The sequence below is a fragment of the Tetrao urogallus genome, assembly GCF_951394365.1.
Source record: "Tetrao urogallus genome assembly, chromosome: 1".
NCBI lineage: Eukaryota > Metazoa > Chordata > Aves > Galliformes > Phasianidae > Tetrao > Tetrao urogallus.
This window is the reverse complement of record NC_136813.1, coordinates 173,149,967-173,173,934: the sequence shown is the minus strand read 5'-3', so window position 1 is coordinate 173,173,934 and position 23,968 is coordinate 173,149,967. Positions and strand designations below refer to the sequence as shown.

Sequence of the window (23,968 nt, the reverse complement as noted above, 5' to 3'; positions counted from 1 at the left end):
TGGGCTCTTTCTGCATGCTCACCTCCAGATCTGAAATGATGGTTTTATTTTTTTTAAAACTAGAGAAATTTAGCAAAATATTTTGTTGACTGGTCATACTAAACCTCACTGGTATACTGACCCTATTTTGAAAGATAAATAAATTCATAATTTCTTCAAAATGTTAGATTTTTGCTTAGTAGGTTGTAAATGCCTGAAGGAGTGTCCTAGGCTACCAAAGTGTATGACTTAGTTGCTGAGAAGTTATCAAATGAAAAGGATACAAAACAATGGCAAATTTTTATAGACTTTATAGAGGTAGGATGAGGACTGAAAAATGGTTCCACAAATGCTTCCAATAACAAATGTTATTGTGTTCTTTTAATTGTTATTATTAGTGAAAACACTTATATTTATGGGTAAAGAAATTCAAAGTAGAGTCAAAAAGTTTGAGCTGACTTTGAGACTTAAGGTCTGAATAACATTTAAAATACATCTTTGATCAAGTAGTTCTTAGATCTCTGCATTAGCAAATAACAAGAAAGTTTTCTCATTCATCTTCCTGTTATTCTGTTCAGAAAGGTCAAATGAAAAGGTTGACCTGCTTTAATTATGACAAACACTTCTTTTTATGATCTAAGTTAATGGATTTTTTCCTGTACAATTTTGATTTGATCAAAAACCAAGCAAATAAGATTTCTCATTTACAGATGCAACTGATAACTTTTGTGGCTGATTTTTTTTTTGTATATTTTTTGTATATATATATGTATATATATTTGGTAGAATTTATAGAATGGTAGTTAGCTCATGGTTTTACATTTGCAGCTGATTGTGTAAATATCTAGGAAACCTGCAAAATCGTGGAATTATAATGGTTTGGTTTGGAAGGAGCTGTTAAATATCATCTACTCCAACCCTTCTTCTGTGGTCAGGGTCCTCTTTCACTAGGTCAGGTTGCCTAAAGCCCCATCTAAACTGACTTTGAACACCTCCAATAATGAGTCATCCACAGCTTCTCTAGGCAACCTGTTCCAGTGTCACTCCAGATTAATCATGACAAATTTCTCCCTTATATACATTGAACGAATGACAAATAGTTTTGCTAAATTTGACTGTGGTTTACTCTCCAGGCATAAAATCTGGGGAAAATCTAATAGGACCTACTATAAAGTCAGATGTATTAATTTCTCAATACTGGAATTCTCTTTTTTATTCAAACTCCTGCAGTGTTTTTTTTTCCCCTGTATTACTGGAAAAGGTATGTGCTCTTATGTTGTCAGATGTATTGCAGTCAGAACCAGTACAAATGAATGGAGGTCTGCCAGACCACAATTTTTTGGAGGGCAAATATCTTCTTCCAATAGCATTGATAATTCTCTGCCTGCAGTTTAAAAGCTGCAGTCTGTTGATAATACAGACATTGAACTTTTTGAAATGTTATATGTAGCTTTGAGTTTTGTCCACACTAAATCGTATATTCCAACACAGGCAGTTCCATTAATACTTAGTACTGATATACCTGAAATAGAGATTATTTATCCCACTGTATTTTTGGTGCATCTTCTGATTAACATGTGAGGCATGGCTCTTACCTAGATTTATGGGAACCACATCCAACAATGTCTAATCATTATGTGATTGCTGTCAGTGCTTCTTAGTGAAATATACACATCAAAGCAAATCTCAGATCAACAAGACAGTATTTTACACAGTATTGCCACTGTCAGATGTAGTAAACTAAAATCTTAAATGTTTGAGAGTTCTGAATGTCTGCACTCTCCAACTTTTTATACAGTGTTTCAAGGAACTACAACTAAGCAAAAACACTAAGTAAAAAAGGGAAAGTTTTTCACTGTGGTAAGAATATTCAAATTATTGTTAGAGATTCAGTGCAGAGAAATGAGCAATGCAGCTTCATTTTGTTGTTTGAAAACATTCTTGTGAACTTCACACAGCTCTAAGAACAAAAAGTACCCACTCACGAAAAACAAAACAAAAAACAATGTGACCAGAATTATAGTTTATTTCAACTTGGGTATATAAAGGGCTACTCTAAAAGTAATGATGTCAGAGCCAGATGCTGGTGGTATGGCAGTAGAAGTTGAACCTTCCTGCCAATTGTATTCCATTGTATGTTGTTGCTGTGTGACAGATGGCAGCAGAGGAGCAATATGAAAAAATGGCATCTGACGTGGAAGTGTGTGTGAAGCAAAGGCGTGGCATTAAATTCCTCCTTGTGGCAAAAATTGCACCCACTGACATTCATCAGTGTTTCCTGAATGTTTATGGAGACCAAACACTGGATGTGAACACAGTGAGGTGGTGAGTGATGTGTTTCAGCAACACTGACAACGAAGTGATAGCCAAGCCACATTCTGGATAGCCATGCACAACTGTCACACCACAAAATGAAGAGTGTCTCAGTCAGCTCAAATGTGTGAATTGTTGGATTATGACCAGGGAACTGCCTACTGAATATTGGCTTCAGTGCGCTGAAAACAATGGTTACAGTGTTGCAATATTGCAAAGTTTGAGCTAGGTGAGTCCCGTGAAGGCTCAATTGAGAACATAAAGAACTCTGTATACAAGTTTGTCAGGATCTGTTGAACCAATATGATTGAAGATGGCAGTTTGCTGGGTCTCATCATTACTGGTGACAAGACATAGTGTCACGCTATGAGCTGGAGTCAAAACAGCAGTCCATAGAGTGGTGACAACTCAGTTCCCCCTTGAAGAAAAAGTTCAAGATGCTGCCCTCTGGATAAAACTGTGCACTGTCTTTTGGGATAGGAAAGGGTTCTGTTTCTCCTGCAACCTGGACAGACCAACAACTCTGACTGCTACATTGCCAGTTTTGGGTGGACTGTCCTACAACACCCACTGTATAGTATGGATTTGATGCCTTCTGACTTCCATTTGTTTGAGCTGATGAAAGATGGGCCATATGGGCAATGCTTTACTAGTAACAATGCTGTCATAGCAACTGTGAAACAGTGGGTCAACTCTGCTGATGCAAATTTTTATGAGTGCAGCGTTCAGGCTCTTGCTGATCACTGGTGAAAATGAACCATGATAATGGTGGTGACTGTGTTGAAAAATAGAATTTTGTAGCTGAGAATTTGCTCTATTAAGTATTGTTCTTGTGCTCTTTGTATCTGTTGTTCCCGTGGACATAAATAGGAGGCATTACTTTTGGAGTCACCTGCATAGGATTGTGCACTATTTGTGTTTTGGTGAAACAAATTTCTGATTTACTGCGAAGGTTGGGAAAAACATTATGGTGTTATCCATGAAAAATGTCTGTGTTCAGGAAAAGTATTTTTCTTTTAAGTGCTCCATTTAAAAAAACAGGCTAAGAAAAAGATGTAGTTTCTCATATAAAGTGAAGTTAAAGGGAAAGTTAATGGAACATGCTGACTTACTTGAAATATTTTTTTGCTATTTTCTGTTTACAGTGTGCTTGAAAATTGTGAGCCCTCTTCTGGGTAGGAACTATTTTAAAATCTCCACATTCTCCTAGGTATGGAGTGGAAAACTGGTTTTCATTTTCCCTCTCAGACCCTTGCCAATTGGTCCTTCCATATATATTTTTGAATATTTAATTTTGGTGAATTGGCTTGAACCATAACCTTTCAAAAATTACATCAGCAACCAGTTCACAGTATCTCATCTATCAGTCATTGAAGAATAGAGTCAAACTTTTTCATTTCACTATCATTGCTTTTACATTCTCAAATTCTTGTTTGGAATGGCTGAGAAAATAGATACAATCCTTAACTTACTCTCTAAATTGCTTTCTAAACTGACATTGTACTATTGCAGAAGAGCCACAGATTTGAGGCTCTCTGCAGACTAACAATGCACAAATCAAGCATCACTGTTACCATGTGGCTACTAGAAAGCTCAACTCCTCCACCATAATAGTACATCATCCCCTTGAATTTCAGTAACTGGAGATGATGATCTCTATTGCGTTATTTGTTCTGGGAGATCAAACTGTCTGTCGTGTGTGAGGAAAGCCACTGAATAATCAGGGAAGACTGCAATGGTAGCAACATGCACTCCTTGTGCTTCCTGCTGAGACTGTAAAATGGCTTAGAGTTACAGATGACAACTTTCTAAGGAAAAACTAATGCTACAAAGATGGGTTCTTACAAACCCTGACAAGTAGAGAACTATCATGCCTGAGCTAAGGACTGCCTGTGATTTAGCTGTGATTATGATTGGCATGCAGGGAAAGATCAATCTCAGCACAGTAATATTTATCTTTGATATTGTTTGCTTCCAAGTGTAGCTTAACTAAAACTGTTTTGTGAGCCAAATAAAGGAGACAAAATGTAAAAAATGTGCATTATAACTGTGAACTGACAAAATGTTACTAGCTATCCAACATCCAGATTTGTAAACAGATGAGTCTGAAAAACGTAATAAGAAGTTGCACAGATGCATCAACTGGCTTTACACAGTAATTACTCTTGAGCATATAACAAATGCCAGTAAAGGGAAACTAATAGAATATGTGTTTCACTAGTAAGCATTTTGTGTATTATCATTTTCACTAATCATTTTTATTTTCACTTTCTGCTCCCAACATTACTTATCCTCTCACTATTAGTCCAGAGAGTGGTAATCACAACAGTCCCTAGAAAAGCATATTTCTTGCTTAGCTCACATGAGAGGGGACAGGACAAAAGAACGGATGGCACTGTGGAAGGGCAGGAGGAATACAAACTCTTGGAAAGGGATTTTTTCCTTTTGGTGGTGAATTCATAGTTAGGAGATTCCAACCATTCTGCAGCAGAATTTCTGTCACTGTAAAGCCAGTTATTCACATTATTCTGTTGTAACTGAAGGGTCAGACATACAAGCCTTGTGTTGTTTTGTGTCTTTTTTTATTTTTTTTTTAATTTTTTTATTTCTGGATAAATGATGATTTTTCCAGAATTTACCAACCCTAAGAGTAAGGTCCATAAGTCAAGTAATAACAAACATCACAATAAATGGATTAAAACAGTGTAAATGGAAATCTGCTGTTACAATTTTCTCAAATGAGCTTTTCAAGCAGAAGTCTATAAATAATAGTGCAAAAAGATCAAAAGTATTACATTAAAATTGTCAGGTTAGTGAAATAAATGATGTAGCCCTACCAGATGATAGTGACAAAGTAATTTCCATTTCAACTAAAAGAAACAGGCATTCTTTATAACTTAGATATGAGAGTTTTCAGAGTGCTGGCTGCATGTTTTCTGAGCTGTTAATATTGATTTTTTATAAGCTTTGAAGTATCAGTACCAAAAACAGTGGAAGAGTGCTTGCAGAGAGCCAATATTTGAACTGAACATGAAAGGTAGCTGGCCGGTTGTGCTCCAGTCAGTCTTAAACAAAACAAAGATAAAATGATAACAAAGGAGATTAATTAAAAAACAGCATGGGCACCAGTAAGCACTGAAAAATCAAAATAGATATTTTTAGGTTGATTAATGAAAGTGATAGTTCTTGTATACAATTCCATGAACACTGAGCGTTGATTTTGAGTAACAATCTAAAGTGTTAGAAATCAAGATGGTTCAAATGAAAGTAGTTGAAAAATGGATTGTTGACAGACTTCAAAAAGGAATATTTCCTTCAGTTGGTTAATGATTAGGGAAGAAAGACACCTCCTTGAAACATCCAATTTCCCAAGTGGGGCTCTAGTTATGTGTCTTGTCTTTTTTGTCTCTGACTGCACTCCTTTTCTAAGCTTAGAACCTGAAATTATTATGATTACTCTGTCACATGTTTTACTACTTCCCAGGATTAGGATCCTATTCCCTTGTACACTGCATCCCCATACCACAGATTTTAGTACTAGTGGTGGTAATGGTGATGAGGAGATGGTTGGACTGGATGATCTTATAGGTCGTTTCCAACCTTGTGATTCCATGATTCTATGATTCTATGATTTCTGTTATCCTAACTGGACCCCCATCCTGTGTCTCAAGCTGTCCAGTACGTGAAACCTTTCTTAGGGGGCTTCAAGTCTGGAGTATAGAACCAGTTGTTCTATGCTATGTTTTTAATTTTAAACTATGGTCTTCAAGTAGCATAAATTAAAATTTTAGCTATGTATAAAGGGTGTAGTTTTGAAAACATAGAAGTAGATATGCGAGTTAATGAAGGTTGCAATTTTATACAAATTGTTTCAATAATACAAACTGGAAACCAAAAGGTTGGTAAGACAAAATGAGTAATAATGATGAGAAATATAAAGCAAACTGGGAATTTCTAGAACCACTGCAGTTAAAAGTCAAATTAATTAACTAAATTTCCCTATATCCCAAACTGTGATAATTTGTATATCCAATTTTGCCTTATCTGTAATTGTTTTTTATTTATTCATAAGACAATAAGAAATAAGAAATCTGCTCTGTGCTCCTCCTGTTGCCACTGGCATTTGCAAAAGAATTTCATCTACATGTGCTTAAGATCAATATTAAAAAGCCAGTCTTAAACACAGGTGAATTGTATAGCACTTATCTCCCAGCAGATTAGTCACTTGTTGGTAAGATCAACAACTTAAGTTTTGGTTGCTTTATATCCCACAGGTGATTCCACCCCCCAAGTATGAATTCATTGTTTTAGCTCTATTACATTAATCTTTATTTATTTATTATGTGGTGTAATTAAATTTTTAATTAAGATATAATTTCTTGTTGTAAATAAAATTGTTGTGTTCCCTGAAGTATCCTGATTCCCTATTCATGCACGGGGAATTGGCGATGTCAGTGCTGCTTCTTCCCTCGTAAACTTATCTACCTAATCTACATCTCACCTTATGTTCATTATCTTTCCCTGCTATAGCCAAGTTCCACCATTTTGAGCAGCAAATGATTATTCATGCTGTACAGGAGCTACCAGGAGCAAAGGGGGAAATGATTACAAATTATAGCAACAGTACCAGCTAACATAGTCTGGCTTGTCACTCCTGCTCAGGAAATACAAGAGTAGCTGTGGCAACATTCTCCAGGCTCTTCTGGGATCATTGATGATCTCACTGCAGGATTTCTGAAATAGATTTCAAATAAAGACCGCCAGGAGCAGTTGACATTTCTCCTGGGCTAGTGATGCCTCATTTCTCCTAGCTCTTCTCCAGCTTAAGATGATAACACTAATACACTTAGCTATGGATGTTATCCATTGGTCAGGGAAAGTCTCAACATCTTGCTGTAATTCCCCACAAGCCTGCACTTTTCAACAGTTGGATTGGAGGACCTGCTAGAAAATATCGTGTTATATTTACTTGAATTTCCTTCGTATGGAAATCAGAGTACAGAGGAATGGTGTCAGGACAGTTCTTGTCTCAGTTCTTGGCACTGTGTCAGAAGGTATTAAGTTCCTGAGTTCAAGAGTTGTAATCATCTTCCCTAACAATGCAGCCTCAGTAATTCCTTTTGGAGTAAAAACTGTGAGATTAAAAATTGAAGTGATCATAAAAAGGCATTAAGGAATTTTGTTAATGAGATGTCTGGTTACACTCTTTCAAGTTGTCCTTGTGTTTGTGTGTGTACGTGTAAGCATGCTTTGTAGAGCTCATATGTAATGTAATCAGATATAGCAGACGCTTAAGCTGACGAGTTCTGTTCATCTTTATAAGTTTTGGAAACAGAAAATGAAGAGAGACTTCAAAAAGAAATAGCACATTCAATTTGTTGATTTTAGTTTGTTTTGTGTGTGTGCTTTTTTTATTAAATTATTTCTTTGTTGTTGAAAGCAGAGACTTCTATTGCCTTTTCAGATTGCTAGATTTGAAACTGATAATTCTGTGATGTTGCTCATCCCCTCATAATTAGGGAAACACATTCAGTGGTAATATATTCATTTTTAATCTGTAATTTATATGATAAATTAGTTTTTGAGAAATTAGTTCCTGTAATTTATATGATAAATTATTTCTGAAGAGTAAACGTGAAATGTTATACTGTAGAGTAAGTTTATATAAATCCTGTGTATGCTTAAACTACAGTGAAATGCAAGGGACTGTATTACTCTTTTTTTTTTTTTTTTTCCCCATAAATTTTTACCACTTAGCACAATGTATTTGCAGAAATATTTGCAGTGTTCATGACTTTATGACTTAGCACTTATTGCAGAAGATAATTTCTTTCTGTCTTTCACCAGCCCTCCACCTTTCAACATACATCTTCTGTCTGATGTGTGAGGGGAATTGTATTTGGCTTGGAAACAAAAAGAGGTGTATCTCCTTCAAACATATTCTGTCCTGGCCATCCCACTTAGAGGATAAGGAAACTCTTGGGAACGCATATAGGTTATTGACTGCTGTGTGCCTGCAGCAGTTCTGTAAGCCCTGCCCTTCACTTCTTGTCTGGTAGTCTTAACCAGGCAGGAACAATTAAGGGAGGGATCCTGAGCTGTGCTTGTCAATTACTGTTGAAAGCTACTTTGCAAATGAAGTAATTTAATAGAGTTGCAATCTCATTGAGCCATGTTTTTATACCCTGTCATGTCTAAGCAGTGTGTTTTAAGTGCAAATTTCAGTATGTGCAAGGAAATGTTCTTCTGTTTGCTTGGTTTCTGTAACATCACACAATTTACTAATTACTTGCCAATCATTAGATAGTATGCCTTGTAAAATGTCAGTTGAGTAATTTGTGGTAAGTTACAACGTTATATGCTTTCCTCTCATAGTCAGTTATGGTCAGTGCAAGAAATAAGGAAGTTTTGTTTTCTTTTCTTTTTTTAACTGTCTCATGAGGAGAAATAACCTTGGTTTTAATTTTGTGTTTACTGAGTCAATGGAAGCTTGGCTGTAGACATCAGCAGAGTAGACTTCAAGCCAAAATCTGCAGAAAACATTTTCCCATTGTAAAAGAAAATGCTATGCCTTAGAAATCAGTGGCTGAATTCACATATAGAGCATGCTGGTTGTTTGCCTAAAATATAATTTTCCTGGACTTTATTTTTAACTTTTCCACTTGGTGCTATCACTGCTGAACATAAAAGGTATGTCTGGATTTGCATATATATGATTAATGTGGGCAGTCCCTGCAGAATCAAAATCTCATAATGTATTGATTTTCCCTGTATACCCACTGTAGGAAAAATATTCCTGTAGGAAACAGCAGACAGTACGTAGCCCTCAACGTGAAACATAATTCACTAATAAATACAGGGAAAAGTCTCAGAATAAGCACTTTTCAGTGTGGAGACAGATGGCCACATCACTTTGTGAACGTTTGGCTTTTTTTTCCCTGACATGCTTAAATAATCTTTATCAAGCAGTAGACATAGATAAAAATCGAGGTAGCCTTAAATTTATCTAAAATAGAATGACAAGCTACTGTAGAAGTGTCCTATAAATAACTACAACCAGCTATTGAATGAAAGTCAGTAAGCTGTGGAGCAGATTTCTACTGGATTGTAGAAATACATCTACATATATATTTCTTGTAATGAAATGCTCTGTCCTCTTTCCTAACCCAGGACTCAACATAGTGTTTATATACTTGGCACAACATACAAGGATTAGAGGCAGAACCAGATGGTCATACTTTAACTTGTCTTGTTTATTTAGGTGATGGATAGCAGACTCCTGACTTTACCTATTTGTCTGACCATGATCATTTATGTTCTACTGTGGATTTCTGCACACACTTGGACACAAATGGAAGTAAACAGACTCTTTTTCTCTTTATTCCTTAGGCTTAGAAAGAATTGCAAGAGATTCAGCCTATGAGCAAGAAGGAAAAGTTCAGTTTGTAATTGATGCAGTATATTCCATGGCCTATGCACTACATAACATGCACAAAGATCTCTGTCCTGGATATATTGGTCTGTGTCCAAGGATGAGCACAATTGATGGTAAAGAACTACTTACCTATATCCGAGCAGTAAACTTTAATGGTAAGTTATATGTACTCTTTTTTTTTTTTTCTACCTTCTTGTTCTTTAAATGTTTCAGAAATGTTTTCTTCTATATATAGGATACTTTAAGGCACAGTGGAAAACACAAGATTAGAAGCAGTTCTCATTCAGTCAGAACTGTGAGTTTTTCCACCTGCTTTGAAACCCCAAGTGTATTTTTCAACTTAACATTAAGCTGCTCCCACAGGATGCAGATGTTAAAAATAAGAATCTGTCAATCAAAATATTTCAGTGAAAAGCTGCTATTATAGAAACAAGCTGAGGACTCATGCAGTCCTATTGACAGATTAAAATCCTTAGATGGAGGTTACTCATGTGTTTACAAGAGAATGAATTGAAAATATACCCTTTTGAAAATTGCATTCTTTTGAAATTACTGTTAACAATTTTGTTACATAATTGAATGGTGGAATTTTCTTTCAGCTTGTGTGTTTAAATCTCAATTAAAGGACTTATAGAATTTACAGCTTCTTTTCCTTATCATTGTTTTCCACTCAGTGATGTAATCAGTTTTAACACAACTGCAATACACATTTTTAAACAACAGTACATAATATTCTGTGCAGCTGGGATTCGCTGCTGGAGAAATACAGTTACTGTTTCCCATGCTGTCAACAGTAGCAACCAATAAAGAGCAGGCTTAATTTATGAATGTAGAATTGAAAAGGGTAGAACATACTTGATGGTGAAATGAAGTTTTTGAAAACTTAAATTGTTTCGTGAATTTCATAGCTGTTGTAGGCTATATTTCCCATTATTTTACAAGAAAATTGAACAATGTTCTTTGCTGTGTTTTCCTTTTCTTTCTATTCTTTTTCCCCTATGTGGCAGGTAATTCACATGCTAGCAATGCCTTATAACTATAGAGAGAAGCACTGTCTATCACAATTCACTCCTGTGACCTCAGCTGCCAGCCTTTTGAAAAAAGCACAAGGTCATTTTGAATTTAGCTTCCAAGTGGAAGCAATTTTTTGCTCTAGGTAATGTAGCAGACCATTTGGTTTATATGAATATTGGCTGTAGTTCACAGTTTCGTCTTTTAAATTTTTCTTCTTCTGCAACATTCACAAAAGGGGAATCCCTGTCTCCAGGAATACAGGAGAAAGATGGAAGGAGTTAAAATGATTCTTTAAAGGATGATTTTAAAGAAAACTTGGAACAAAATATGTAGCTAACAAATGGGAATGTTGCTGGGATGACAGAGGTAGGCAACATATTGTAAGGTCTGCAGTGATAATTATCTACATTTCTAACACATATGCTTTTGAGTCTGTGTTATTAAAGTGTAAAGAAAGCTATCAATTTTCATTTGGTTAGCATGAAAGATTAGCATAAAAAGATAAGGTGTACACACTATATAAAACCTTTTCCTCCCTAAAGATTGTTGTGCTTCATCAGTAACTGTCTTGATTTCACTGGCTGACTATTGAAACAACAAGGGGAGATGAAAGGGTTGGATTGAGCATTCTGAACACTAATGAAAAAGGATGCTTTTGAAGTAGCAGTCTTTCAGTATCTAAAGGGGGGCTATAAGAAAGAAGGGAATGGACTCTTTAGTAGGGTCTGTTGCAATAGGACAACGGGATATGGTTTCAGACTAAAAAGAGTGGATATTTAGACTGAATTTAAGGATTTTTTTTTTTTTATGATAAGGGTAGTGAAGCACTGGAACATGTTGTGCAGGGAGGTGGTGGATGCCTCATCACTGGAGAGACTCAAGGTTGGGCTGATGAGGCTTTGAGCAACATAATCTGGCTGTGGATTTATTGCAGGGAAATTGGACTGCTTGACATTTAAGAGTCCCTTCCAATTCAAATGCTTCTGTGATTTACTGAAAGAGGGAAGAAGAAATAAAAGAAATACTTATGTGATTTTAAATTTCTGTCTTGTGGGGTGCATAAAATTTTCTCTGTGTTAGGCTAGTCCATGTTATGTACTAGTGTACCAATTTTTTGTGTATATCACATGATCCAGTACTTCCCTTTTTGAGGTCATGAACTGGGAGGCATTATCAAAAGACAGTCTTTGATCCTGTGCCTTTTCCTATAAAGCTGAAGTTCCTGCTCCTCAGAAAAGCACTGTAGCTGTGTCTGACTTGGTTTGCAGAGATGAATAGGTATGCGGGTTGCTAGACCTCATGTAGTGGGAGATGATTGTGGTGCTGCATGTTAATTTTGACATGAGTTCCAGGTTCAAATCATCAATAATGTAGTAGTCTAAAAGTGAGCTGATACATGAAAGGGAAGCCCTGGTTTTGAAAGCCATTCAAGGTAACATTTTTCTGTCCTACTAATAAAAGGATCACAGCATTGCTGAAGATGGCAGGAACCTCTGGTGATCTCCTGCTTAGATCTGGTTCAACTGGCTCAGGTTGCTCAGGACCACAATCTGTCAGGTTTTAAATATATCCAAGTGTGGAAAATGCTGCAAAATTTTCTCTGAGCAATTATTTTCAATGTTTGATCATCCTCACAGTAAAAAGTTCTTTTCTTATGCTTAAACAGTATTACCTCTGATTTAGAATTAAACTGCTGTGCTTTAGGGTTATAATAATCTTTCTTAACCAATATAGTAATGAGTGGGTGCAACTGCAATTGATATGTTCCTACGTTTAAGTCAGTGGGTTTCATATCACAGATTGTGACCTGTGTTATGAAGGACACCTTTCTGTCTTACGGAGAGCCTTTGCAAGGGGAGGAAAAACATGCGTATCTCTGGTTATTGGAGTTATTGCTCTGATTTTGATTGCAAGCAACTGCTTTGAAATGTCTTGATTTTTATTTACTCTGTTTATTCTTATTTACAAAAGATAAAGAAGATTTACTCCTCCTTTAATCCTGAAGGATTTATTCTCCTGAGTCTGAGTAATATTCCATGATGCCTTCATGACTAAAGAGTGGTAATAACCACCAGTGCACAGCATACTGATATAACTGATATGACATTTGCTTCTGCTTGGATATTCTTCTGCCAGTTCTATGTTAAGTACATAGAATATTCAACTGTTCAGCAGTTGAAAGGAACGGAATTTTATTTTCACTTGAAATTACTGCTGAATGGAGTCTCCTATCTTACTATTGCCTTTGTTTCTCTTAAAACAACTATCAAAGCATAATGTGTGTAAACAATTGATTTTCATTTACAGTGGGCATTTTAATTATTAATTTCAATTCATAGAGGAAGAAATGACTACTGTGTAATTTTGCAGCCTATTTCAGTGTGTGTAGAAATTATAAGTACATTGTACAAAGACTCATGTTTACAAGCCAGTGCACTGAGGCATGGTCAACTTAGATCACTGTGTTCTTAGTGGTCATTTCCAGCTATTTGTTCAAAGAATACGTAGAGATATCAGAATTTTCATGTTCCTTCTTATCTTGGTTTCTCTCTGGCAACAAATGAATATCTTGTCACTCGATGGCATCCTTTTAGATAGAGGCACCATATTTGAAAGATCTTCCCTGCTAGTTTTTGTATTTAAACAGCATGAGATGTTTATATGAAATTGGTGTTTAATGTTTAAAATTACTAAAGCAAATATGGTTTTTGTAAATTAGGTTTATAAACAGTAAATTGTCATGGTTTAATTGTGTCATGACTCAGTAGATCTCCTTTCATATTTCTACTGTGTTCTTACTGTGATTTCATTTCTCTGCCTACAAATAAGCACAGGTTTTCTAAGAGTTTTTACCCTAGCATGTGTTGAGGTTTTTTTTATGAGAAATGCTCATCTTTTATCAGTAATGAGACCTGCATTCATAGTGGCTGGAGGTGTTTCAAAGTGTGGTGCTCTTTTGTTGCTGTTCTATTCATTTTTTATTGTTGGTGGTGATTTTTAATTAAAAGATTTATTGTGCTTTTTCTTGGATAGGAATAAACCACAGAGTGACAAGATTGATCAGTGTCAGCCTTCCTTGTTGTCCCACTTCAGATGATCAGAATTCATGGTTGAATTCCAAAACAGAAGTCAATACTCACATATATTGTACATTAAGCATTTCTTACAGAAGAAAACTCTTTCGTTCTAGATAGAACGATTTGTAGTGAATGTATGGTGCCATGTAGCTGTTTTATGCCTATCTTTAGGCATATATTTTTATTTACATTAATACACTGTAACAAGTTCAAGGAAAAATACTTAGTAAATGTCACGCACTAAACCACAGTATATTTACATCCATTATGAGTCTTTCACTAAACTTGAAAGTAAGGGCAAAACTTGACCTGTATTTTCATACAGGCAAGCAGGCATCCGTCTAACTGTCTGCCTATCTATCTATCTATCAGTCTATCTGTCTGTCTATCTATCTATTTATCTATCTATCTATCTATCTATCTATTTATCTATCTATCTATCTATCTATTTATCTATCTATCTATCTACATTGATGGTCTACATATCTTGCTCTGGCATCTTTCCTGGTGAGGAGCTAGAAGGGATCAGAGAACAAGTGAAAACAGGTGAAAGCTTCTACTGGCAATGCCCAGATCAATGTCCATTTCTGCCAGAGTTCACTGCAGCATCACTTCCCCCTTCTGGTGAAAAGGAGACGGTAAATAAATCCCAATTCTGATTGTAGCCTTTCCTTTAGTCTTCTCTGGGACTATGTAAAATAACTGTGTTTCTTGCTGGGATTTTGTGACAAATTTACAGTGGTACTGGGCCACACTGACTAGAGATGTTACAGAGTCTCAATCCTCAGAGATATTCAAAAGTTTTCTCTAGCTGTTCCTCCTTGTAAGCAGAGGGATTAGACTAGGTGATCTCCAGAGTTTCCTTCTCACTTCAGCCATTCTCAGATTCTGTAGCTCAAACTGGACTCAAAATAAAGAAAAGTAAGCACTCACCCTTGCTTTAAGCATTTTAAATGAATATATGTTATATTTATTCTTCTGACACTAATTTCATAGCCTGTATGGATTTGTTGCTCTTTGACGCTTTTTGTGTTATAAATCTGGTAATCAAATGCCTTTGAGAAAAGACTGGTTTTGTCTGCATGCACACGAAGCCTCATCCCCATTTAAAAAGCAAACATACAAAATTTCATCCTAAAAAGTTAGGATGATACCAGACAGTGAGAACATCAGGCAGATTTAAAACAAAGCATTGACAATTATGTAGAACAAATTAATGATCATTGTACACTGTAATATACGTATATTAGGGTACAATGATCATTTATTTAATTTATTATTATTATAAAATTATATTTAGTATATATATAATATAATATATATATATTATAAAATATTATATATTATATATGCATAATTCCCCCCCCCCCCCCCCCCCCCCCCCCGCCAGAAAGCATTATCTATAGAGGGCAGTTTTTAAAAAAATGAAGATTTGAGTTCCTCATGGAGAATTTTAAACCCTTCAGAAAATCATTATTTTGGGATCAGCTATTTACCAAATTCATCTCCTTCTGCTATCTTCTCTGAGACATTAATCTGATCTTGACTTAGTAGTCAGCTCAGACAGTTTTAAATGTTTTCTTCAAGAAAGCTGACACCTCTCTATTCTTTCACTAAGTACAAAATTTGCATTCTCAAATCATTATTTATCATTAAAACAGAAGCTTTAAAGTGGGTGCCCTTTGAAGTTGACATGTTTTGACATTTTTAAGGTGTTAAGCACAATAGAACTAAATGTCCCACTTAAAATGTACAGGAGCTATGCTCCTAATTTATTATTTTTAATTAAGTGCTCAAGTCTACAGCTACAGATAGAGAAAAAACAACTTTTTTTATATATTTGAACACATCTGTGATTTTTAGTTAAGAATATTGTCAGTTCATTATTTAGGGACTTGCACTTTCAGAAACACTGAGCGTCACGTAATGCCATGTTCTGATTATTATTATCCTAATATATAGTTTCCAGTGCCTTTGTGTTAAATTAAAAAAGGAATAGTTACCTTTGTTCATTTCTTGCTGGCGATGATTTCAAATAAGTTCTGTTTTGTCATGTTAATTATTGTAATGGAATTAATCCAGGTGGCTCTACAAGAAACTGAAATAGCACAGTGGTTTGAATCACTCTGAAGAGGCTTGTGTAGCATATGGTTATAATATGTCTAGTGGGCAAAGCTCAGAGCTGCTATGATTCTCAGATACCTCACAAATCCATGTGATTCAGAGCTTATGAAAATGTAAGGTATGAAACTGGAAGGTAGAATCTAAAAGTAAATGCAATTTATTGCCATGCTTTTGCCATGTATGGATCTTAAGTACTGATTAATTGAGCAGTATATTTGCTTCAGACAGAAAATTTATGATTGATGTCAATACTTCATTTTGAAGAACAAGGTCTAGTTCATAAGGTATTGCAGGATATTCAGATATATTACAGTTTTCTGCCATGATGAAATGAAAAACTCAAGCTATAGTGAGAAGCAGTAGAAGCTCTTGCCACTCTGAGTGGAAAGGTATCTGGGTGCAAAGAAATGGAATCCATAACATGTACAATTTCTAGCTTTTAGTCAGTGTAAGAAACATCACAGCTAAAGTTCTGTCTAGTTATAATTCCCTTCAGATATGCTTTTTACCTTAATTACCAGGCAGAAGGCCAGCCATACATTTTAAGGAAAATCTTACTTTGTCGATCTTCCTAACTTCAATGGTAAAATTAAAATATCCTATTAAATCTATAAAATCAAGTGAGAATGTCTATACAAATTATTAATGTTTCTGTATATTGATTTATTGGCCCACTTGGTAAGACAAGACTTCTGCAAGTCGTAAGGATAGTCATGAAGGGCACTGAATTTTATTTTTCAGTGCTTTGGTGACAGAATCGCATGAAACTTTTTTCATTTTTGTACAGCACATTTCAGAGTTCTTATGAAATACACATATTGAAGAGAATACAATGAAAACAAAGCGACAAGGATTTCATGAAGGATATTTGGTATTATAAATAAACCCCACTTAGAGTTCATTCATGTAAGAAGTGATCTAACTGGTAATATCTTGTAAGCGACTAACAGAGAACAGACCCATACTTCAGAGAAGTTGCTGTCAGTGAAACTGCCTTGACAAGTCTTAGATTCTCGTATGAGGAGGAAAAAAAAAGTTTTTGTATGTTGGAGAGAATGATGGAAAAGTCGGATAATCATTCCTGAGCAGGAATTACAGAAAGGAGAGAATTATTTTATAATTAACAGACATTGCCTACATCGTTACCTCTCTAGGGGAATGTAGTACTGACCAAAATCAAGTCTACGGTTAAGCAGTATTGGCTTCAAGAGCAAGTTAGACATGTTAGATCTTGTACTCAGATGCGATCTTAAGCAAAACCAGGGAGAATCTGAGGAAAGTAAACATGATTTTAAAAGGAAATGATGAGAATCATTCGTCACAGGCAGATAGTTTTCACTCAGTTTCAGTAGCTGACATAATCTAAAGTAAGTGTCTAGTTCTCCATACAGCTGAAGGGAAAGGCTGATACCTCTAAAGGCTACCAGAGAGCTACCCTATCCATTAGCATTTAGACACCATAGCAACTCATCTACTTCTGTGCATTTTACCGCAAGAAACTATGAGTCAGAGAGATTATCTCAAAGGCTGGTTAAAGCATTTTAATAGCATGAAATATTAAATATGCAGAAGATAGTTTATCTTAGAAGCTTCTCTAATTTACTTTGGTAGAGGAAGCATTTGCTGCTATTCCTGAGGATTAAGGTATCCAATCATTTTAGGCACACAGCAGGTTGTGTTTTATGCTGAGCAGACTGAGCCCAAAATGTTGCTCCCCATAGTCTTAGCCAAATCTCTCTCTTCTGAGCTTCAGGTAAAACAGATTTGATACACAAATTCCTGAGGTGTTCTATTTTAAATAAAGAGATCATTCTCTGTGACCTCCACCATAAAAATGGAATCTTTGATAATTTAAAGTAAAATCATTTGTAGTAGTGAATTAATTGCAATTTTGTAGATTCTGTGCATAGCTCAGAATCAGGGTGATGATGCATTAGTGAGGTTCTTGTGTTAGCATTTTTCAATTTGTGCCAATTTCATTAGGTTGTTAACTTTTATAATTGCTTCAGCATTTAATAAATAAATAACTTTCAATAGACAATATTCTTTACTAGTTGTTTTACCTGGAAGACTAAACAATTTTAAGCCAAGTTATAGGAGCGTACACAGCTGGATGGATTGCAAAATGGCACTTCTATGTTTTACTTGCATCTCTGTTAGCAAATTGGAGTTTTGACTGGTACTCAAATATGGTTTTATTTGCTGGTAGTTAAGCTCTTCGTGTATGGTAGGATTGTTGAAAAAGACTCAGCCACATTTCAGAGCATTAAAACCCGGATGTGTTTTTAGCTACCATATAAAATCTTACTGACCAATGATAGCTTCCTCCTTTGGCCCACCTTTTACGAGTGAGATTTATAGCCAAGATGGAGAAATTTTATATTGACTAGCTTATATTTTAAGTATTCAGCATGAGTAAAAAGGATATGATACAGCCCTTTTATTTAAATCAAAGATAAGAATTTTATTCCTCTGAAGATTTCCAGAAGGGAATTAGAATGTACTAGCGCTAACGCTGTCTGGGGATGAGAATGATGGAAACATTGAAGTTTGGTCTTCCTCCCAGACTTTTCATATCGGTCTAGGATTAGGTTGTACACTAAGAAATAAAGGATCTGATTTTTAAGACTTTATCCAAAGGAGACTGACGCCATGCACCAGTATTCTGAGAAATCCTACCAAAACAGACTCTTAGTATCTCATGTAAGTTTCACCCCGTCCTCATTTTTCAAAGAGAACAAAAGTTGAAAGAAAAGCAGAAGAAAAAGCAGAAGACATTCCTTATGCCAAAATTCAAAAACATGTACAGAAGGTTGAAATAGATCCAACTGAAAATAAAATGACTAAGAGATATGTCATTCCTTGAACTCAGTCAGCCAGACCAGAAGGAATTTTAAAGCATGTTACAGATGCAATTTAGACATATTCAGTTGGAACTTTTGATAGTAGCAGTATAATACATATTGCCAAAAGTACTTCTGCTGATATTACTTCAAACGACACTCTTTTAAGCATGTTTCATTCCTGCTAAAACAGTGAGTAACTATAACTACTTTTTCAAAAAAAAAATGCCCCACAGAATGGAGAAGTACACTCTGAAAATCTGAAATAGGGGAAATATGTAGTGTCGGGGTGCAATTATCTTTTTAATTCTGAAAAGAGCCTGCAGCACTCCTAAATAAATAAATTAATTAACTAAAGTTGACAGATTATAGCAAGAATACACATAGAAAGCTGACTGTTAGTTTACATATAAGTCATAGTCTTCAATGTATTTTTATTCTAGTGAAACCAGAATCAAACCAGTTAGAAATATATGACTCCATATTTCTACTGAGCCAGCACTGAAGCATGAAATCTCAGTGCAGATTAATTTCATGAATTTGTTGGAAGATTTTTTCATTATACAACATAGGCAAAGAAAGAAGCAAGCTATCATCAATATCTAAATTGGTTTTTGTTTTCATTCAAATGAAAATTTGTGTTTTATAGAAGATAAATTACAATTTACCCTTGGGACTAAGGGTTAGAGAAGCTAGCATAATTTTCAAATATTATTTATTGCTGTTCAATAATAAAAAAATAAAAAAGTAACCAAACAATCTCGTTTAGAGAAAGAGACTATCAATATGCTATCATAGTTTTAATATAAGTGAGAAAATTTTGGTTTAGAGACAAAAAAAGTTTTCATGTAATACTGATGGTTGATTATTCCATCACTCAATTTTATGTTGTTTCATCTAAAAGCAAGTCAGGTGTCATACCCATCATGAAATGACTGTTTTTTGTGTTTCATATCCTTCAAATATGCGAAATACAGCTTGTTTTGATAACATCTTGATGAAAAGAGTTTTCACAGAATTGGGATTCACTAGTTAAGTCCACTTCTTATGAAAAATCACTGTTTTGCAGTTTTTCAAGCAATGGATTTATATCTCTATATGTTCTCTCTATAGATTATGTCTCTATTCCTAGATTATTTTTTTACAATTGTAGGTCCATGTTATTTACATATCTCCTTGTAACTTTTCCATGATTTTTAAGATAAATAAGGATTTGAAATGGCTAGAGAAAATTATGATTTCAATTTACCAGAATAACCAACAACAAAGTAGAAATTCTACTCTATTCTAATCTGTTCATATGTTTAAGTAATTAATTAAAAAGATTCTTCAGTTATGATTGCAAGAAATAATCTTTATTCTGTGATCTTGTCCTAGTGTACAGTAAAATGCAAATGCCATTTGACAGAACAGTTAATGGTGATTATTCCAGTCAGATGTTGCCGTGCCTGGAAGAATTACGTACCGCTGAGTCAACCGGAATGCACTGAGGTTATGAGGATTTAACTACTTTGTTAAATTAGTTCACCATTGTTTTTTACCTTATGTAATGGAATGTCACTCCGTTTACTGAAATACGTATTGAAAAGTAGATAACAAGTGTCATCTGTTATGTAGGTGAAAAAGGAGAACCCTTTACCTAACCACTAAAATGCAAAAATATTATGTTTATATAATTTACTTCATTTCCATACTGGAAATGAAGTCTTAAAAAGTAGCCAACCTAACAGTTTTAAAGAATTAATAAAAATTGGCTAAAGCAAAATCAAAGTCAGTTGTGAAGCAAACTGATTAAAAACACTTGAAATTGCTATTCCTTATTATGAGCATTACATAGTCACCTAGGTGTCACTTCAAGCTTATATATTGCACTTGCTCTGTACAGGAAGACAATTCCTGAGCTTGGAAGACATGCTGGTAACATAGTGTGCTGACAGCTGTGCTGTCTGTCTGTATCATACGTTTATTTGCAGGAATAGGAGAACTAAGCAGTAAGAAACATATCTTTGCTGTTCAGTAAATAAGTATTTGCTTTGGAGCTACGTATTTTTCAGTGGAAAGTTAACTGCCATTTGTTATCTGTGCACTGTGTTCTGCTACCTCCTTAGAATTTCTGTTCTTTCAAAGTTAAACATACATATACCCATCAAAATCTTTTAATAGCTAAAAATCCTCAGTGCTCTCTGTTGTATCTTAATGAATGGGGCACGGAGACTTCCATAGTAGATTGCTTTCCTTTTACTGTAAAGCTAAGCAAACATAATCACGGATGACACATTATTGCTCACTCGGAGCTCCAGCTGGATCAGCATTTGAGCTTCTTGTTTGGCCCTGCAGCCACTCTGGCCAACCCTGGCTTTGCTCCAGCATAGTTTGATCTTGAGTTGAGAGACAAAAATGTATTGGCACTGTTCCTGTGCCACACATAATCACATTTTGTAAATATATCCCTAGGTAGCATCAAGTCACTACTCATAATATGGTCATTTAGGGAAGCTGTGTCCCACTTTTTGGAAGAAATTATTATGCATTTAAAGGAAAGTGAACATGATGTATGGAGCCTCAAGTCATCATCTGTGTGTGAGATATGCAGCTGCAGGGCAGTCGGACTCCTCAGAACACACCCGTCTGCAAACTTGAAAGGTTTATTTAGTGCAGTTTCTGCCATGGTTCTTCCAAGTTTCTACCCAGAGATCTGAAAAGAAAGCCTCAGGATACAAGAGTCCAGTGCTTATCATGTTGGAGAAAAACAACTAAAGGTGATTAGAAATAACCCTTATATTGACATACAGCCACTGTGGGAAGGTTTCTACTAAGCCAGCTGGTGTTTAAAGGCTCTAGCCTTGATAGTTACAAATTGCTGTATTGATCTTCCTTTATGCGTGCACTTACTGCAGCTCAAACACTGATAATTTTTTCTGTTTTGCACTCTCGTTGTTTCTTACCAGCAAGAGATACTGCTCATGCACAGAGTGTTTAGGCAGGATTTCTTGCTCACCTGAGCATAAAATGCAGTTTTGTTCTTATAGTGAGTTGTCCTGAGCCTCATGCAGTCAGTCAGAAAATTCTAAGGAATGTGTAGAACAGAAAGAAAGTAACATATGAGCAGATGTTTGCAAACCCAAGAACATTGTTGATTTTTTACTTCCAGCTATGGGTAAATATGTTCAGGTTGTTCCTAATTTCAGCTGATTTGTTCTAGAGTCAAATCGACCTTTTTAAGATTCCTCTTGTTTCTGTGTTGTTTACTTGACCAGCTGATGACTCGGAGTGAAAACATCAAGGAAATTGGTTCCAGGAATGAAATCTCTTAGCTTCCAATATTGCTAGCCTTCAGGGTAAGCCTGTCTGAAGTTTGGGCTGGTCTTCCTTGTGCCAAGGCAGTGCTACATCAGCAGAGTTGCCTCCTTCAGCAGCCATGATCTCCATGAGTTTGTAAATGCAATTCTCTTGAGTTTTGCCCAGAGAGAGCAGATCGGATCAGAGACATAATCAAAAATAGGAGTCTCTTCTGGGTCTGGGCTGCACTGATGATAAGGCAGCTGTGTGCCTCACACCTTAGGGGCTTCTGTAAATGCTTCAGACGCTCAGAGGTGCAAATCAGTGCCACTTGAAAGGTTCTTAGACAGATAAACTCACTACAGTTCTTGATCACCGAAATAGGTAATTAAAATGTTGTCCTTACTATTGATTTTTGTCCTATAAAAAGATCTTGCTGTTTCATGTGGATGATTTTCAGACTGTGGAATTTGGGGTTTGTGGCCATGTAGACCTCGTAAATTTATATGTATTGGGATTAAATGGCAGGTGGTCAAGAAAAGGAACAGTTCGCATGGGGTTCAGTGTTTTCAGAGATAACGCACAGATCTTTAATTGAAGATTTATATAAAGAATGAATACAGATCTACTGTTATAAACATTCACCTTTATTTTCAAGATTTAGTATAAACATCTGTTACTCTTCATACGTTGTAAAGATGTCTATAAATATTCATTATTTTTTCCCGTGTTACAGCTACAAGTTCTTCTTTGTCCTCACTTAGAGGTTCTTCTGCCAGAACCCTTAGCATCCAGATCAGTAGAATATTTTTGAGAGTGTAAATTGTTCAGCTTTGTAGTCCAGACTTGCTAATGATTTGTAATGAAGTATTTAACAGAAATGAGCACAGACCTTGATATGCATTGCCAGCCAGATATTTAACAAGAGAGATTCTGAGAAAAGAAGCATAGAAGGATAATGAAGCCTGACAATAATAAGAAGCCATGGACAAAGTACTGAGGATTAGAACAAAGGAACGTGACTCCTAGAGCAGGGTCAGATGTTGGGACTGAATCGTATGATGAAAAGTAACAAGGTTAGGCAGAGAAAACCAGAAAGACTGATAACTTCAGCAGCTTCACACACTACAAATATTGAGCAGTAGATAGATTAGAGACAAGGGCTATTTATAACAGTAGTGCTTCTTCCCTTCCCTTCCCTTCCCTTCCCTTCCCTTCCCTTCCCTTCCCTTCCCTTCCCTTCCCTTCCCTTCCCTTCCCTTCCCTTCCCTTCCCTTCCCTTCCCTTCCCTTCCCTTCCCTTCCCTTCCCTTCCCTTCCCTTCCCTTCCCTTCCCTTCCCTTCCCTTCCCTTCCCTTCCCTTCCCTTCCCTTCCCTTCCCTTCCCTTCCCTTCCCTTCCCTTCCCTTCCCTTCCCTTCCCTTCCCTTCCCTTCCCTTCCCTTCCCTTCCCTTCCCTTCCCTTCCCTTCCCTTCCCTTCCCTTCCCTTCCCTTCCCTTCCCTTCCCTTCCCTTCCCTTCCCTTCCCTTCCCTTCCCTTCCCTTCCCTTCCCTTCCCTTCCCTTCCCTTCCCTTCCCTTCCCTTCCCTTCCCTTCCCTTCCCTTCCCTTCCCTTCCCTTCCCTTCCCTTCCCTTCCCTTCCCTTCCCTTCCCTTCCCTTCCCTTCCCTTCCCTTCCCTTCCCTTCCCTTCCCTTCCCTTCCCTTCCCTTCCCTTCCCTTCCCTTCCCTTCCCTTCCCTTCCCTTCCCTTCCCTTCCCTTCCCTTCCCCTTCCACTTCCCCTTCCCTCCCCTCCCCTTCCCTTCCCCTTCCCCTTCCCCTTCCCCTTCCCCTTCCCCTTCCCCTTCCCCTTCCCCTTCCCCTTCCCCTTCCCCTTCCCCTTCCCCTTCCCCTTCCCCTTCCCCTTCC

General features: G+C 36.3%; 1 protein-coding gene across 1 annotated transcript in view; it reads left to right on the top strand.

Moving 5' to 3' along the window:
* Window positions 1–23,968, top strand: part of GRM8 (glutamate metabotropic receptor 8) — a gene marked incomplete at both ends in the record, with an annotated part of 321,520 nt that overhangs the window by 198,936 nt on the left and 98,616 nt on the right. The window contains one exon of the mRNA XM_079548285.1: window positions 9,682–9,882. Coding sequence (XP_079404411.1) covers window positions 9,682–9,882 — 201 coding nt within the window. The remainder of the gene's footprint in view (window positions 1–9,681; window positions 9,883–23,968) is intronic.